Raw genomic sequence first — 17352 nt, 5'->3', positions numbered from 1 at the left:
ACAATCCAAAAAAACAAAAGTAATGGCAGAAAAATATTTTATTCATAGTAATTGAAACCTTAAAACATGCCATTTAAGAAACAATGATGGAAAGCCAGCTATCGCAGATGAGATGTTCGAGTGGCCAATGAGAAATCTCAACAGCAGATTTCCAGAATGCATTTGTACAGCAGAAAATCTACAGAACATAATTTAAAAAAAAAAAAGAAAAAAAAAAGAAACGGAAATGTTATAATTTTTCGTTACTATGAATAAAATAATAAAATATTTTTTCTTCCATTACTGTTGGTTTTATTGTATTGTTAAAAAGTTCCTTTTTTTTTTTTTTTTGTGTCACACTGTACAAGCATTCAACCCATGTCCATGATATATTGATTGCACTGGAAGGGTGGAGGGATGAAAGAATGGATGACAACTTGGTGTCTTCCCAACATTCTCGGGCAACCCTGTATTCACATGACAAGCAGCCATTGGACGAGGAACTCGGTTGGCCCACAAAAACAATGAATGGAGCAAAGAAAAAAAAACAAAAAAACAAAAACAGGAATAATATACCAGTCATCATCATATGGAGTCATTGGTAGGGTTAAATCGAGAGTTCATTTCCAGGGCTCTATGACTGGAAAAATAATGTACTTCTTGTTCTTGTTTCCTGTTTTGGGGCTAATGAACATTCATTGGTGTCACACTTTCCAAGACAGCTGCTTGTAGAGTGCTTTGAATGCTTCTTACTTTTAACACATTTTTAGGGCTGCAACGAACAATTATTTGACTAATTGATTATTCTGTTAATTCCTTTGTCGATTACTCGCTGAATCAGATTTAATAAAAAAACAACAACTTGTTTTAATTTACTCCGCTTTATTAAAAACAGGATCTGGTTATCTGGTTAAATAAAGGTAGAAAAAAAAACAGGACATTATATTGACATCTGCGTATGTGATGCACGCAGTGTGTACGTTAATTGAAGAAGTTGAATTTTTTAGCTTACATGTGGCAGTAGCAATTCAAAATTCAATTTCCTTTAACTGTACTTAAATATATATGCATGTCATCACTTTTTTTCAAATGAGTTTTATTAAGTTTCAGTATTACGTTGGTTAACTTTGTTTGATATTATTTAAAAGATAAGTGTTGCACATTTACAATGCTACTTTATTACACTTACACACTTCTCATTGGTCATTAAAGAGTGAAGCTTTTTTCCCCATTAGATTTAATGTTCTACTTGTACTGATGAACATGTTATGATGTTTCTTAAAGCATTTCCTGTCCAAATACTAAAGTTTTGCTGATGGGATGGTGACAGTTAGATGCTTAGAATGTCATTAATCTCCTGGGGATTTTTCAAATCTGAATGAACTGACTCAGAGCAAATTATGTTCGACCTTAGAGTCTCATTTTATTGAATTGAACATTGTTTGTAAATTTAAGAAAAAGTATGGACATCAGAAAACATGTCAGCAATCCAAAATAAACAATTATCGAGAATGAGGCGGCGTCACTTTAAGATGTAAGGTAGCCAGTTTACAGGTTATATAACAGTGTAAATGTACTATCCCCCAAAAGTCAGCAAAGCCATTATGTCTAAACTTCAGGGAACAAAAGTGAGTACACCCCTAAGTGAAACTGGCCAAATTAGGCCCAGTTAGCCATTTTCTGTACTCAGTCTTGTGGAACAGGAAAACACATGGGCACAAACTGCAGACCTCTCGTCATTTTCTATGTTCGCTTCCATATCATTTTTTTCCCCCCTTCCTGTGGCTGTGCGTGTCTTGGCAGCCAGAGCTCTGTCCTCATTATCAGTGCGCTGGCTGACGTCAGCACAGTCAACCTCCTCCATACAAATGTCCTGCCTGCCATTGATAGCTTTTCTCTGGCCCACCCTCCCGTGCACACACGCTCTAGTTAGCATGTTTTTATCAGTTTGAGCAAGGTCCGTTCTCTCACACCACCGTGCTACAGCTTCGCTAATATGACACACAGGTGCAACTAGCCGACCCGCTTATAACTTGCACAAGTTTATTGAGTCCTGTTAAGAGATATTTATGACTGCTCTCATGTTGAGTGCCCCCCACGCCCCCACCTCCCCACCAATGTCCTACATTTTCCCCCTTTGTGCTTGAAGGCCAGCATATTTGTGATGTTTTTCATGTTCCACTGTCACTGTGATCCATTTTTTTTATGTTGATTAAATGCATAAACGCAGGTGGTGAGAGGCAAATGCATCAATTAGTGGTGTTGACATTTTTGCTTCCAGTGATTTCAGAATGCAAGTATGTCCTTGTGCACGCAAATGTGTTTGCTGTGAGAAGTATTGTATTGTATTGTTGTTATGCAAGCATTTTGGCATGTGAGAACAGCTTAGTTGGCTGTCACCTCATCTACACCACCATTCCATGTTGTCATAACATCGCTGAAGAAAATATCTCCTGTTCATTGAGAGATCTCTCCCTCCATTTTTTTCCAGCACATACACTAAGCTGTATGTTGTGACATAGGTGGTAATAGTGTTGTTCCGATACCGTTTCTTTGGCCCCCGATACCGATACCCAGCTTTACAGTATTGTCCGATACCGATACCCAAGGTTTTTTTTTTCCTCAACATGAAAAAGCTGTCCTGCCATTGGTTCACAGCATTCAAGGGCCAATAGGATATCTTAGATTGGCATGCAGTGATCATGTCACATATCAGTGAATGTCGTGCACGACCAAGACAAGATGCTGCATCCAAAATCCTATATTAGCTTTGGAATTAATGGTATCGGCATGTTACTTGTGAGTAGTCACCGATACCGATACCACTGTTTTAATGCATTATCGGCACCTCTGCCGATACCAGTATCGGTATCGGAACAACACTAGGTGGTAATAATGGCACCAGTTTCCTTTCTGGGTCATATAGTAATAAGGTCATCAGAATTACAAGGTACGCGATAACCTCTTTGGTCCACTGTCCTTTCTAACAACCGTTTTTTTTTTTCTTTCTTTCTTTTTTTGTGAAATAATGGACACAAGTGAACTAGCCTAATTGCTGTTAGGCTTGTAATGAAAAGCGATTTGAATTGGAAAATTGGTTTTGATTTAACTAATTGGCTCCTAAAACATATAAATAAGTTCTGTTTTAAATGTTTTGTCTCCCAGAGACGTATTTATATGTTTGTTTGTTTGTTTGTTTTTATGCTAGAGCATACAGGCTTTGATGCAGCCCCAGAACTGCAGAGAATGGTTGAAGCAATGGTAGTTATTACAAAAACGGCCAGTAGGTGACAGCAGAGTATAAGAGATCAACCAGGGCCATGTTGCAACAAAGCGGTTTTATCCACAGTTCTAAACAGATTTGTTAATAATGATGACACTTAGCTGTATTCTAATGCTAATTGGTGCAAAACGGCAACAAATCAATAATATTTTTTTTTTCCTAATGAAAGAAGAGACTAATCTTTCTTTTGATATGTTCCATGTTTTTATAGCAATAGAACACAATATTCTGTGGACCTTGGAAAATCAGTCAAAATCCAGTAAAACAACCGTAAGCGAAGGGGGTTGCTTCAGTGAAAATGGCTGGGAGTGAATGAGTACCTGACAAACAGACTGTACAGCGCCGCTGTGGGGAATTGCCGAATGAAAAACCCTTTCAAGGGGGCTCAAAGGATATTTGTGATTTAAATATTATTTAGGAATCACCCTTTACCACAGTTACACAACAGTTGTACTTGTATGTTTCTGTATCTTGTGGACGGATTATTTGAAATTCCATGTTGGGGAACAGAAAATGTCCTCCAACTCTAGAATGAGCCAAATGCTTTTTTTCATCTCAGAAAACTTTAGTTTGCCATTCACAGCAAGCAAAACCTGATAAGCGCATGTGTTTTGACGACAAAGTTTGAGCATTACATTACATGGAGATTTCTACATCAAGTTAGTCATAATCTAGACAGCAGATTGGGTCATTTGAGGCCCAGAGGTGTTGTGTTACGCAACCTGCTCTAAGTCTGACTGTATTCTGTTCTGGAGTGCAAGCACTGTTTGGTTACCAACAGATAGCATGGAAATGCGACCGATTGACGTAGTTGCCACCAGATAAGATCCCATAGCACAATTGTAGAGGCACTGCTGTGGTTTTAGTGGTTTATTTTTCTTCCTCAGTCTGGTTTTAGTATGGCAGCATGCATTAGCATACCTGCTGTGTGAATTGTATCGTGCCATGCATCAAATCCTTCATGTAAACTCATGTTGCACTGTGTATTTGGATAAGAAGAAGAATGGACTAACAGAAAGTTATCTTAACGCTGACTTTCCAGTGCTTAACTGTGAAAATCTGCAATATAGCATTTATTTTAGCTTGTAAAGGTTATGCTACCTGCTAACATCCACTTAATAATTATAAATGTTTGACTCTCCTTTTCAGATGATCCTGTGGGACTGGGATTTGAAACACTGGTACAAACCACAGTATCAGGTCAGTCATGCCTCTCATTACACATACAAATACAGTATCAAACATGCTTAATGACCTTAATAAGAGATGGTGTCAGCTCCGTCAAGTCACCAGTTACTGGTACTTTTACTCTTGCACACACGAAGCACAAGGCTGGTGCATAATGACCTTGACATTGTTGACTGGCCACATTTTATCACATGCTGACATTCCCGCTCATCTAGGAACTATTTGTTTACTCTGTCAAAGAATTTCCTCCCTCGGCTCAAAGTCCCATTCTCTTCCGGTTTTATCGATTTATTATAGGACAATTTGGGGTTACACCAAGAGATGAAATTCATATTCTTCCTGTGTATTTTTTACAACTGAAAGCTTAAAACAAAAAAGTAAAAGTACTTTGTGTGTCACATGTAGAGACTACTACTATTTAAAAAAAAAACATAATAATAAGAATAATAAAGGGGGCGGCACAGTGGATTGAGTGGTTAGCACATCCGCCTCCCAGTACTGATGACTCGGGTTTGAATCCAAGCTCCGGCCTCCCTGAGTGGAGTTTACATTTTCTCCCCGTGCCTGTGTGGGTCTTCTCCGGGTTATGGCAGGTTAATTGGGCGCTCCGAATTGTCCCTAGGTGTGCTTGTGTGTGTGGACGGTTGTTCGTCTCTGTGTGCCCTGCGATTGGCTGGGAACCAGTTCAGGGTGTACCACGCCTGCTGCCCATAACCAGCTGGAATAGGCTCCAACACCCCACGACCCTTGTGAGGAGCAAGCTGTTCAGAAATAAATGGATGGATGGTTGGATGGTTGGATGGATGGATGAATGGATGAATGGATGAATGAATGATAAAGGAGAGGCCAGTATGTACTTGGTGTGGAATTAGCATATTCAACAAAAAGCAAATACAGTGTATGCAGACACTATTGTTTGAAGAATATACAGGACTGTCTCAGAAAATTAGAATATTGTGGTAAAGTCCATTATTTTCTGTAATGCAATTAAATAAGCAAAAATGCCATACATTCTGGAATCATTACAAATCAACTGAATTATTGCAGTATTGGGGGTGTCGCAAACGGGCCGGGCGAACGTGTCAGGTGCGTGACGTCACTCCCGCGGCAATTTGAAAGCATGCACGGATTATTTTTTTTTCCTTTCACTCACTCACTCACAGATTATTACAGGTGTGAATGAGTGAGTAAAAAAAATATATATATATAAAAAATCTGCGCATGCTTTCAAATTGCCGCAGGAGTGACGTCACGCAGCCGACAGTTCGCCCGGCCCCGTTTGCGACCCCCCCCCCCCGCCCCTCCCTCCCTCTGCGATTGGCTGGAGGGGTGTAAACACGGTCTTTCCACAGAAACGTCCCGCTGTTTACAAAACAAACACAAAATGGCAAAATACAGGCTGGGGGGGTGCGGGTTTAGGACAAACTCACCACCAGAAATGAAGACAAGCCCTGATCTGTAAATTGAGAAGTAGTTTGATTGTTTAAATCCTGTATTTAAAAAGTGCCTTTTCCAGAGTGAAACTGGCAGACAGCGCCTTTAATTAACAATGATCAGTCTCAAGTATAGAGATGATTACATGCACATTGCACAATGGGACTTATGGATTGAAACGTGTTGTGTCTTCTTCTTGACACGTATGCATTGTCGTAGATGTCTGATGTTGCCTTGACTCTCCTCCCCTAAATGCATGTCAGGGCGCGGTGAGTGGCAATGGCGTCGACCTGTCAGTCATCAACGAGGCTAGGAACCTGGTGTCAGAGCTGTTGATGGACTCGTCCTTGTCGCCCCACAACATCTCAACCCTGCACAGCGTCTCCAACCTCATGGGGACCTTCTCAGGGTCGTGCCGCCCCCGGGTCAACCCTTTCACCCCTTTTCCCGGCTTTTACCCCTGTGGAGAGGTGGATGACTCAGTAGAGAGGAGTGAACGCAAAACCATTAAGGTGGGTATACCCATTAGGAAAATGTATTATCATAAGTAGAATGGCTTTGAATAGAGTGCACACCCAAATCAGTAGAACAATTATAAATATATTTTAATTTGACAAAATCCTTTCCCGCACAGTCTACTTACTATCATCGGTGATGGTAGTCAGATCACTGCCCCCCTTGGCCTCAATTAACCGCCGTGTGCGGTGCGGCTGCGGTGCGGTGCGTCTTGACCGCGTGCTCCGGATACGTCAATTTTTTGACCAACTCACACCGGCTCCGTACAGCTGTCGCAGCTCCGTCGCCGACCACTTCCCGCCGTGTCTCGCGTGACCGCTCGCGATCATGTGGCATTAAAAACAACGACAAACACACCGAAAGTCTGCTCAACAGAGAAGCAGAAAGAGAGGTGGACTTTTATTATTTTGTGGCTTTCTACCTCCAATATAAACCTCTCCTCATCCATGTTCGCGGGTGTCTAAACCGTGAACAAGCACCTCGCATGTTGACTCCAGGCCCGGCTATGCCCACATCACGTTTTGCTAACATGCTTGCGAAATAGGAGCTGGTGAGTGTTTTATTTTGAAAGGTAACCGGAATTTTATTTTGAAACTGTGTCGGTCTTCCTGTCCCACTCGATGTGTTTTGTGCTAGCTTGCAATTTGCCGGAGACCTACCGATGCGGCATCCGGCAAAAATAGAAAATAGGTCTATCATTGCGGAAGGGCTGCGGCACGCCGCAGCTGAGACGTAGTCGACACGCAACGCACACGCAAGCGGTGTAAATTGCACCATTCGAATGAATGGAATCTAATTGGATGTGTCGCCGGAACGCACCGCAGCCGCACCGCAGCTGCATCCGGTGTGAACTGTTTAAAAAAAAATAATAAAAAAAATAAAAAAAATCACACCATATCCTTATCCTGATCTTCTTGCTTCGTGCACCACCTCGCTGTAAGTTTGGAAATTGGTTACATACTGTAGTTTTTGCATAATCCTCTTGGTACATAGCTAATATCGCCTAACCGAGTAGTTTGAAAACATTTGGTTGCCTCAATATATCGCTGGCCTCGGGCCGAAACCTCACAAGTCACAATTTGCTGAATTTAATATTTTTTCAAGAATCTGTATTTTTGGCATTTTAACGAAACATTGACCTATCTAAAGTGTTGAAAAATGGCTTGCTCTCTTTGACGATACAATGTTAAAGTTTGAACAAGCACGCAATTTTTGGGGTCTCCAGTGACAGTTTTGGAGGTTTGGCCCAACGCCAGCAATGTACTGTGTCTGTGCATTCCTCACTGCACTTGAACGCTTCTATTGTCATTCGCCTAGCATTTCTTCTTTTGCACAAAATAATGTTGGCTTACCCAAAAGATATGCTTGTTCATCCTGTAAATTATGCTAAATGAAGCTATTCACTGTGGAAGGACTCATTTCTTGTGGGCATATGTAAGGGCTTAACTTAAGTCATGATATATACTGGGTTCCCGTGGGGTCTTAAAAAGTCTTAAAAAGTCTAAAATTCAGAAAGTTAAATTTTAGGCCTAAAATGTCTTAAAAAACAGCCATATTTTTATCCTAGGTCTAAAATGTAATTTACCCAAGTCTAAAATTCTTACATCCGTTCCTTACATTCCGAGAAGTGTCTGCTCTGTAGAAAGAAAGAAAAAGAAAGAACAAAAAAAAAATGTGCGTGTTGCGTTGTTTCTGTTATTTGCGTGCTCAAAGTGAAGGAGACATTTGAGGGGGTGCGTTTGCATTGTAGTTCGAGCGGGCGGGAGCTAAGGTACGTGGGGCGGTGCAAGTGAGATGTGACGAGGGCGGGGGCTTGTTTTGCCGCTAGATACGACAACAGGAGGGGGAGGAATTATCGTTGTTGCTTTCTGCGGACATCCCGAGCTCAACATGTCAAGCTAACACTCCCGGGTCAAATACAAACGGGCCGGGTGGTGAACGACGAATTTACGGCACAGGATAGTGTGTGCGCGCGCGCAGCAAGTGCAAACAGACAGTAGCAGAAGCCGGTGCCGTACATCTCGGTATTTCCCTTGGCTTTCGAGTCCTCTCGGTGCACTTGTATGTTGGTACTGCGCGCGACTCAAAACAATAACTCCCGTGACGATCCAACGCATGGATTCAAACTTCACACAGGTATGTCCCACAGCCAACACACCAGCTAAGATAAAAGCATATCGCAAGCGTCCCCCTTTTTTTTTTTTTTTTTTTTTTTTTTTTTTCCCCACTGTCAATGTACACAACTAGCATGGTAAGCAGATAGGAGAACTGAGACCCGCAATGACGTCATTAAACTCAAAATGAACCACAGCAACAACACAAAACAGCAGTGATTCCGTGGTCATCATCGTGTCTCAGATTTAAAAAAAAAAAAAAAAAAAAAAAAAAAAAAGGCGTCATACATTAACCAAAAATAAATGTCATGGCAAAAGAAAAACAAAAATTGTTGATAAAAAGGCAATATTTTTTGGGTATATTAAGTGGTTAAAATGTGTTTGATAGATGTATTGTTCCATAAGGTGGCTTCATATTTCTTTTGGCAGGGACGGTAGGTTTATTTCATGTCTCAAATTTTTATGTTTCTGAAATACTTCACACTGTGCACATATTGTTTGTGTCTTTTTAAAGGTTAAATATTTATATTTTAAATTCAGCCTTTTGTTTTCCTGATCCTTATTTTGAATAGAAAAAAAAACTATTATAACTGTCAATAACGACTAATAAATATTTAAACTGATACATTTTTCAGTCCTATCGCCCAGCCCTTTGTTGCGGTCTATTTAAATAATTGATTCAATATATGAAAATATAGAAGACATTTTTGTTGTTGTGTTTTAACACGTTTGAAGATACCGTAAAAATTTGTAGTGTTTTAAGATTAACGTCTACAAGCAACAGATTTCACTATAAGTTTTGAATATTTAAATGAATCCTATGTTTTGATAGCCACTGCTGTTACAGGCAAAACTCGTGTTCCAATCAAATATTTTGCAAATATATCGAGTTGCGTATGCCTAAGGTCATGATACACCTCCACAAAAAATGGTGCGACCAAATCCTGTGCTGTGCGAGCAACTAAAAATGTTACTCGCACCAGTGCTAGTAGTGGAAAAGTTAGTGTAGAGCCCTGCAAGTTGACATGGTTTTAAGAAACAAATATGTGAACCCCCCGCCTTTTTTTTTTTTTTTTAAGGGGTCTTCAGTCGGTCGTGAAGTTAGTCTAAAATTTTTCTCATAGTGGTCTAAAAAAGGCCTAAAATTTCACTGAGTGATTCCTGCAAGAACCCTGTATATAAATCACTCTGTTGACAAGTTTTACTGTAATATCGCTGGCGCCGTGCCAAAATCTTGTACTATACCACCAAAGTCATCACTTTTCATGAGACCCCAAAAACGTCATGTTTATTCAACCATTAACATTGCATCCTCAAAGAGATTAAGCCATTTTCAACACTTTTTGATTGGTTAAGAGTTGGTAATAATAATAATAATGATAATGATGATGATGATATTATTACTATTAGTAATATTATTATTATTATTATTATTATTATTATTATTATTATTACACCCACATGTGGACTAAATATTAAATTTCCCAAATTGTGACTTATGAGGTTTTGGTTTTGGCCCAACTCTAGTGATACGTAAGATGACAAAAAGTGTGGAGGTAGCTTTTGTCACAATAAAGGCAACATATAATCAAAGTTATATAGTTACATTGATGTAGTATGTGTTCATAGTAAACATGATTTACTCCCACAGGGTTTGAGCAGCAGAAACAGCCTCCCTACTCCTCAGCCCAGGCGGAGTTCTACCTCCTCTTCTGTGCTGCCTCCTCTCGACACACTTTCGCCACGGTGGGAACGTAACACCGGCAAGAGATCCCACCCTGACCTCAACTTGATTAGGTATCAGCACAACACGTAGGCTTTGCTCTTGTCACACAGCCACATTTCTGCACACCCAAACAAAACACTCTTTTTGCAGCTGCTCCACTTTTTCTAAATTCCTTATAATCCATCACATCTGTAATGAAAATTTGCATTGATTCTTTTGTGGTGTCACTGGTGTGCTCGAGATGAACAATTTTTTTTTGTGATCAAATGTTTTATTTGTATTATATTTTTTGTAAGCAATACCAGCCGTGAGATATACAATGAAAACAAAACATACATAACACTAAACAGACATTTCAACAATTTACCATATAATCTTCTGACCTAATCCAAACCCAACCCATGGACCTTAAAAAACAAAAGTAGAAAGAAAGAGGGAAAGAAAAGAAAAACATCAACAAAAACAATAGCAGCAACAAGAACGCCATATATTGTAGCTTGTAACAAAAATTTGTACATTTAAAAAAAAAAAGAAGACAGAAAAAAACAGTATATAGGAGAAAAGTAAGTTATTATAGTCATTGCAAACAGGTAAAATTAAATCCCTATACCTAGTTTGACTTCTATTTGCTGAGCTGTCTCACTCTAAAATATTTTTGCTGTTTTGCATTATTGATTTGTGCCATCGATAATTCCAAATAAATGATATCAAGAAAAGTTAACCACCAATCCGAAATAAGTGTGTGTGAGGGTTTCCATCTTACAACAATCATTTTGAGCTGAATTAATTTTAATTACAGTGTTCATATTCTATGTTAACTGAGAATTTCATTTGTATTTGAACCTATACCAGGCACGGCAACAGATGTCTGTTATAAAACAAAGATGTGGTTCCCATATTGTGTCGTTGCCTCTTCTTTCTATAAATATTGAATGCGTGACTACCTAAATAATAATAATAATAATAAATTATCACTAAGATAATAAGTTTATCAATTGTTGTGCAGATGGGGCACACAAACACATGTATAAATATATATATATATATATATATATATATATATATATATATATATATATATATATATATATATATATATATATATATATATATATATGGGGCTAATACACGATGCAAAACTTAAAAAAAAAAGTCAGATTTGCATAAATAACAATGAACATGTCTGCTCCGAACGAACTTTGAACACGAATGTGCTACGGAGGAAGCATCCTGGGCATTCGAGCTCGGCTCCCGAGTGAGTCGCGTTCAGGTATGCTCGGCTTTTTCTCCCGAGTGAGTCGCGTTCAGGTATGCTCGGCTTTTTTCAGTTTGGTCGAGAGCTGATTTTTACGTTAGGTCTTTTTTTTTTTTTTTTTTTTTTAATTTATTTTATTTATTTATTATTATTATTAATATTATTATTTTTATTTATTTATTTATTTTATTTTTATTTTAACCCCCCACACCTTAATTTTTAAAATACAGGGCATATTGTTATTGACATTTGTGATGTCATTTATCATCTGAGCATAAGCCAAGGGCCACTTCAGGTTCCTGTTTTTGCCTCGGAATTTCCTTCCCAATCCTTTCTAAACGAGACGACCCGAAGTACTTGGAAGATAGGAGCATTCAAATTCTACTACAGTAATGTTTAGGAAAGGTGCTTGTATGTCACCTTTAAGCCACCTTCATCTAGGTTACATCTGACCAACCTTTACGAAATTTCCCACGTCTTTACCACAGCTACATTTAAAGTGTATGGGACACGAAAAAAAGTCACCCTAAAAGTATTTTTTATTTTTTTTAAAAAAGAGTACAAGTACAAATAATATGATTTCAATGATTAGTGTGTTAAAAACGCAATGACAAGTGCTTGTAAAAATGAGATATTTATCTTGAATTTCCAAAACATGGCACCTTACTGGCGACGCCCCCTTTTTTCGAGCCTGGACACTCGTGACGTCACCGCGAGTACGGAAGTTGGCGAAAACAATACGAGGATATGGAGAACTACACGGATAGTAAGGGGCTTTCTGACTCGCTATCAAGTGTAGAGTTGGAATTTGACATCCCCGACTACACAAGCAGTCTTCAGACGAAGATATTTCAGCCCAGGAATGTGTCCAGCTGTATCGGTTTGAGCCTTTTCTTGATGAAGGTGCTGGTGCAACTGTGTCTGGTCGTCTGCGTTACATTGAAGGTGGCTGTGACCAGTTTCAAACTGCCGAGGTAGAGGACGACATCGGCAGGCTCCAGAACACAGAATGGTAAATCTTACTCTTCCTTTTAAAAGGAAATTATGGACTAACAATGCTGTTTATATTTTTGTATGGGCGAAATAGCAAATGCTTTGTGGCCAAAATGTAGCTTGGTATTTAGTCCAATACACTCAAATTATTATGCTTGTTATAGTAAAAAGCTCATTTATATTGGTAGTAGCAAAATAGAACTTATCCATCTTAAAATGCAAACCATAAACTAAATGCTACTTACTCGCTGTCCTAAGAAGTGAAGCCACCACTGCCCCTTTTACATTGGCACATGCCAACCACTGTGAGACTCAATTCACAATGGAAAAAGTTTACAACATGCATTTTGGAAATTAGATTGACCTCATACCAGTCAGATGCATGACACTTTTTTTTCTCCTAAAGTGCTTGAAATACATAATCCAAGTAATTCTCAAATAATGACCAAATGAAATGTTATAAATGGCTGGGGGGGGTGGGGGGGGTGTTGCTTGTGCTTTGCAGGTGTTCCTGTGGTAATTGTGTAGCAATGGCAACAGTGAAGGAGAGCGTTTGCTGTCAGAGTCCGGAGCGCAGCAGAACCAGTGCATCACCCATCACTGGACGTTCAAAGCGGTCTGCCTCAGTGTGGAAGTCTTGCAGACCGCTTACCGATTCCTTCTTGTGTAGTGTCAGTAAAAAGGAGAACATTTCCATCGAATGACTACAAAGGATACCACGAAATATGATATAAATAAATGCAATTATACAAAAAAAATACATGCCTTTTTCTTTTCATCCAAATTATAAATGAACAAATAGAGAACAATCAGCTATGCCTATAAATTTACAATTTTATTTTACAAATGTACAAATTGCATCTTGCGAGTCGTCAGTCAAACTATCCAGTGATTCATCTCCCACAAAAATAAAAAATAAAAAAAAATATCGAAAGGCAGTAGCTCAGTACGCTTCCTACAATTGGTCACAAAATCCAATATCTGAGTCTGAAATTGTCATGTCTAAAACTCAGCTATTACTCCACTGAAAAAGTTAACGGTAAGTAAAGTCAAATTGTATGACCGCACAGCCTCTGCCTAGTCTCGCTTCTGAAAGTCTGCACACAGTGGTCGGCCTTCGTTCTGCATTTCCTGGTCCAGCGGCAGCTTTCAAGGAGTGTGTCCTCATTAGGGCTGGGTATTGCCGCCAACCTCACGATACTATACGTATCACGATACAGGGGTCACGATACGATGCGTATCGCGATACATATGTATCCCAATACTTGATCTTCAAGGCGATACGTATCCCGATATTTCACATTCATTTACTTACATTTTATAATAACAGTCATATGTATACTAAATGATATGTTTATTATGCTGGATGACAAAAATGTTTTTGTTAGTAGCTCTTCTGGTTTACCATCAAGTGGCATGCCTGGTAGAAATATGTACACACTGCAGAGCAAGGAGCAGTTTTCACAGACACACCGGGAAAAATTATTAATAGGCATGAGCCGATATGAATAAAAATATCAAAGTATTAAAATTACAGCTCTAAAATTACTTGCTTACTTGAAATATTTGGGGAAATAAAAACAGCATTTTTTTTTCATGTAACACATTCTATTTTATTTTTTAAACAAAATATAGGAAAATTGGTGCATTAAGATACATGTGCCATGTTAAGTTTATAAGTAAATAAATGTTGATAATCTTCCTCTTCTTTAATTTTTCTTAGTAAGACACAGTGTCCAATCACTGGTGAGCTTTTTTGCATTAATTGAAGGCAATTAACTTCAAAGACTCTGATGGTTATTATTTCTTAGGTACAATGCAAGCTGCAAAGGTAAACGTTGACTGCTTATTTAAAGTTAACGAGCAATATCGATTCTGACGCCTGCGTATCGATACGTGTATTGTAATGAGGCCCGCAACGATATATTGCCGTATCGATTTTTGGAGCACACCCCTAGTCCTCATCCAGATTGGCCCCCTGACACATGGTCTCCACAATCTTCTTAAGATCCTCCACATATTCTGTATTCTGTACCTAATAATATACCCATTGAATTATTTAATCGTGTTGTACATGTATGCAAAATAATTAGAATTAACTTTCATTTCTATTTCTACTTGTTCCCACTATGTTGTGATTAGATTGAATTCTAATTGTGGATGTTGATATTTCAAATAAAAAATACATATGAAATGTTGGCTGCCCCAGGACTTTGCGCACAATACAGGACCGTCTCTGAAAATTAGAATATTATGGCTTTTTTTTTTTTCTTTTTTTTTTTTCTTTTTTTTTTTCTTTTTTTTTTTTTAAACTTGGCCTGAGGAAATATTCTAATATTTTGAGATAGGATATTTGAGCTGTAAACCATAATCAGCAATATTAAAACAATAAAAGGCTTACAATATTTCAGTTGATTTGTAATGAATCCAGGTAATATTTACACCTATACAGCCATTTTATTCTTTGAAAAATGCACAAAACATTTGTAAATTACATGTACATAACAAATTTGAACACTAGGTGGGGTGAGTAATTTGTTTTTCCATAAATTGGTGTGTTATCAATCATGTATATTGTACAATAAATGTACTCACATTTTGGATGCAAACACCAGATACATCACCCAAATCATCTTCCAAACATGTCGCCTGTGTAGCAGTTTCATTCGACTCATACTCACTCCATAAGCATCTCATCCACCATCTGAAACAAAGTTTGAGCTGTTGTTAACTTCAACACATATGCACAGCACAATACATAATACAAAATAAAATAGACAACAAATGGAAAGCTAGCAGTTCCTCATTAGAAATTGGTACCTTTTCATTTACTGTATATTAATTTGGCAGTGGTTATTTTTGCCATGAACTGCTAAAATGCTGTTAACTTTCTAGATTGTAGTTATTACCCCACATTATAGCCAAGTGACAGCTTCAGGGCCGGGAGTGGGTCAAACGAGTCTTCCTCGAAATGTGCGCTGTACAACACTGACATTGGAGTCAGGTGTCCATTTATCTCTCGTCTGTTGTACTTGCTTTGTCCATTTTTCGCCAAGAGCTGCATCTTGAGGGAACTGAAAAAGGCTCACGCCACCCTCCCTTCGATTACAACAAAATCCGGCCACGCAACGAGACGGCATTGTAGAAATTCAGTTGATGATAAAACACACAGCAGTCATAAGCTTGCAGTGGCAAAGCAAAGACGCTGACTTCCGTTCTTCCGCTGATGTAATATCCGATTCGGCCGCTGGAGCGCGCCAAATGGCCAGATTTTGCGCGGGTAAGTTAAAAATAAGGAAATACTCTTTTAATATGTTTTGACTCGACGAGCCGCTCATTTTGTCGTGTATATTACATCGTTCCAAACAACATATTAAAAAATGTTCTGAGCTGTCCCATACACTTTAAAGCAACAGGGCAACAACATAGTTGACAGGCCACTATGTAAAGATGCTTGAATTTTACGCTCTGGACTTTAAAAATGAAACACTCATTTCATAAAAAATTAGGGCTGTCAAAGTTAAAGTGTTAATAGATTAATTAATCTCAGAAAAATGTCGCATTAATCACATATTAACTCATATTAATCGCACTATTTTTTTTAATTTATTTTTTAATTTTTTTTTACCTTGAACGTAACCGCGGATGGTTACATTAAGGCTGCACAGGTCAGTGATTAGGTCAATGCACGGCATTTCCGACGCCTGTTGTTCCAAAATGAGCGGGGTGAGTCCAGTTGGTGTGCTCGGTGGTAAATTTCGCTTTAAAAAACACCCCGACGGGGACTTTAGATAAAACAAAGTAATTGGCCTTTAATTAATAATTGCTGAATTGTACCCAGTTGATATGATGCACGTTTTGAGCAATACACGCATGCATGCAATTGTGTACATGCATTTAATCAATGTTTGCAAATGACATTCATATCATATAATGCTTTGTCAAAATATTATGGTATTTTGTATTTATTTTATATTACGGAAGTAATGCAGCAAAATTAAAAAGTGTGATTAATCAGATTAAAAATTTTAATCGTTTGACCCACTATAAAAAATAGTAATCAAACTTGATTATATGACAAGTGGTCAGTGAAAATGAGAAATATACACACAAAGCAAAAGGGACAGAAATAAAATTATAGACACCTTTCCATTATTTATTTGAAAATCTACAATTACAAAATTAATGAAAAACATCATCGTAGATCCTTTACAAAAACAACAATTTCTAACTTTTTTTTTCATTAAATTAATAATTTATAGGTAAAGTCTGCAAGTGAGAGACTGTTGTCAGCAATAGACGTCAGTTATGAAAAGTGGAGTTGAATTTGAGTGAAAGTGTGCTTCCTTCCCATGTTTGAAAGGAAGCAGCTTTTCATTTGTCCTTTATCTGATGATGTAATCCATAAAAGGTTAAGGAAAGGTGGCATAAAGGTTAAGCAATATGACTTTCCGAAATATTCAGGAAGAAAACAAATAACTGTAGTAACTATTGTCCTCCACAAGATGCCAGTACTTCTCCATCTTATTAGCTGCACCGTCATTTGGCTTAAGTGAAAGGTCTGGTGACTACAGTTGACATTGTGTGTTTGTTTGTTGTGTCCAGCTCAGGACTGTCCAATGGGCCAAATGCAAACCTGCTCACCATTCCCAAGCAGAGGTCTTCTTCTGTCACCCTCACCTACCATGCAGGATGCAGGAGAGCAGGTGGGATCCAATTGCAGAGCTTTCTGACACAGTTCCAACAGAGCTCATGTTAAAAAATTAAAATCACATGCTAACACAAACAAACGCGGGGACGACGCATGCTTCATCGCTCGACACAAATCTACTGATGTTTTGGGTGTTGCAGATGGAGTGAGACT

General features: G+C 38.4%; 1 protein-coding gene across 1 annotated transcript in view; it reads left to right on the top strand.

The window, feature by feature from the left end:
- Positions 1–17352, top strand: part of pde3b (phosphodiesterase 3B) — a 171627-nt gene that overhangs the window by 41917 nt on the left and 112358 nt on the right. The window contains exons 2-5 of the mRNA XM_077518328.1: positions 4412–4462; positions 6148–6396; positions 10166–10311; positions 17094–17194. Coding sequence (XP_077374454.1) covers positions 4412–4462; positions 6148–6396; positions 10166–10311; positions 17094–17194 — 547 coding nt within the window. The remainder of the gene's footprint in view (positions 1–4411; positions 4463–6147; positions 6397–10165; positions 10312–17093; positions 17195–17352) is intronic.

The sequence above is a fragment of the Festucalex cinctus genome, chromosome 4, assembly GCF_051991245.1.
Source record: "Festucalex cinctus isolate MCC-2025b chromosome 4, RoL_Fcin_1.0, whole genome shotgun sequence".
In the NCBI taxonomy this organism is placed as follows: domain Eukaryota; kingdom Metazoa; phylum Chordata; class Actinopteri; order Syngnathiformes; family Syngnathidae; genus Festucalex; species Festucalex cinctus.
Note: the sequence above shows the minus strand (reverse complement) of the source record. Positions and strands in the feature narration are given on the sequence as shown.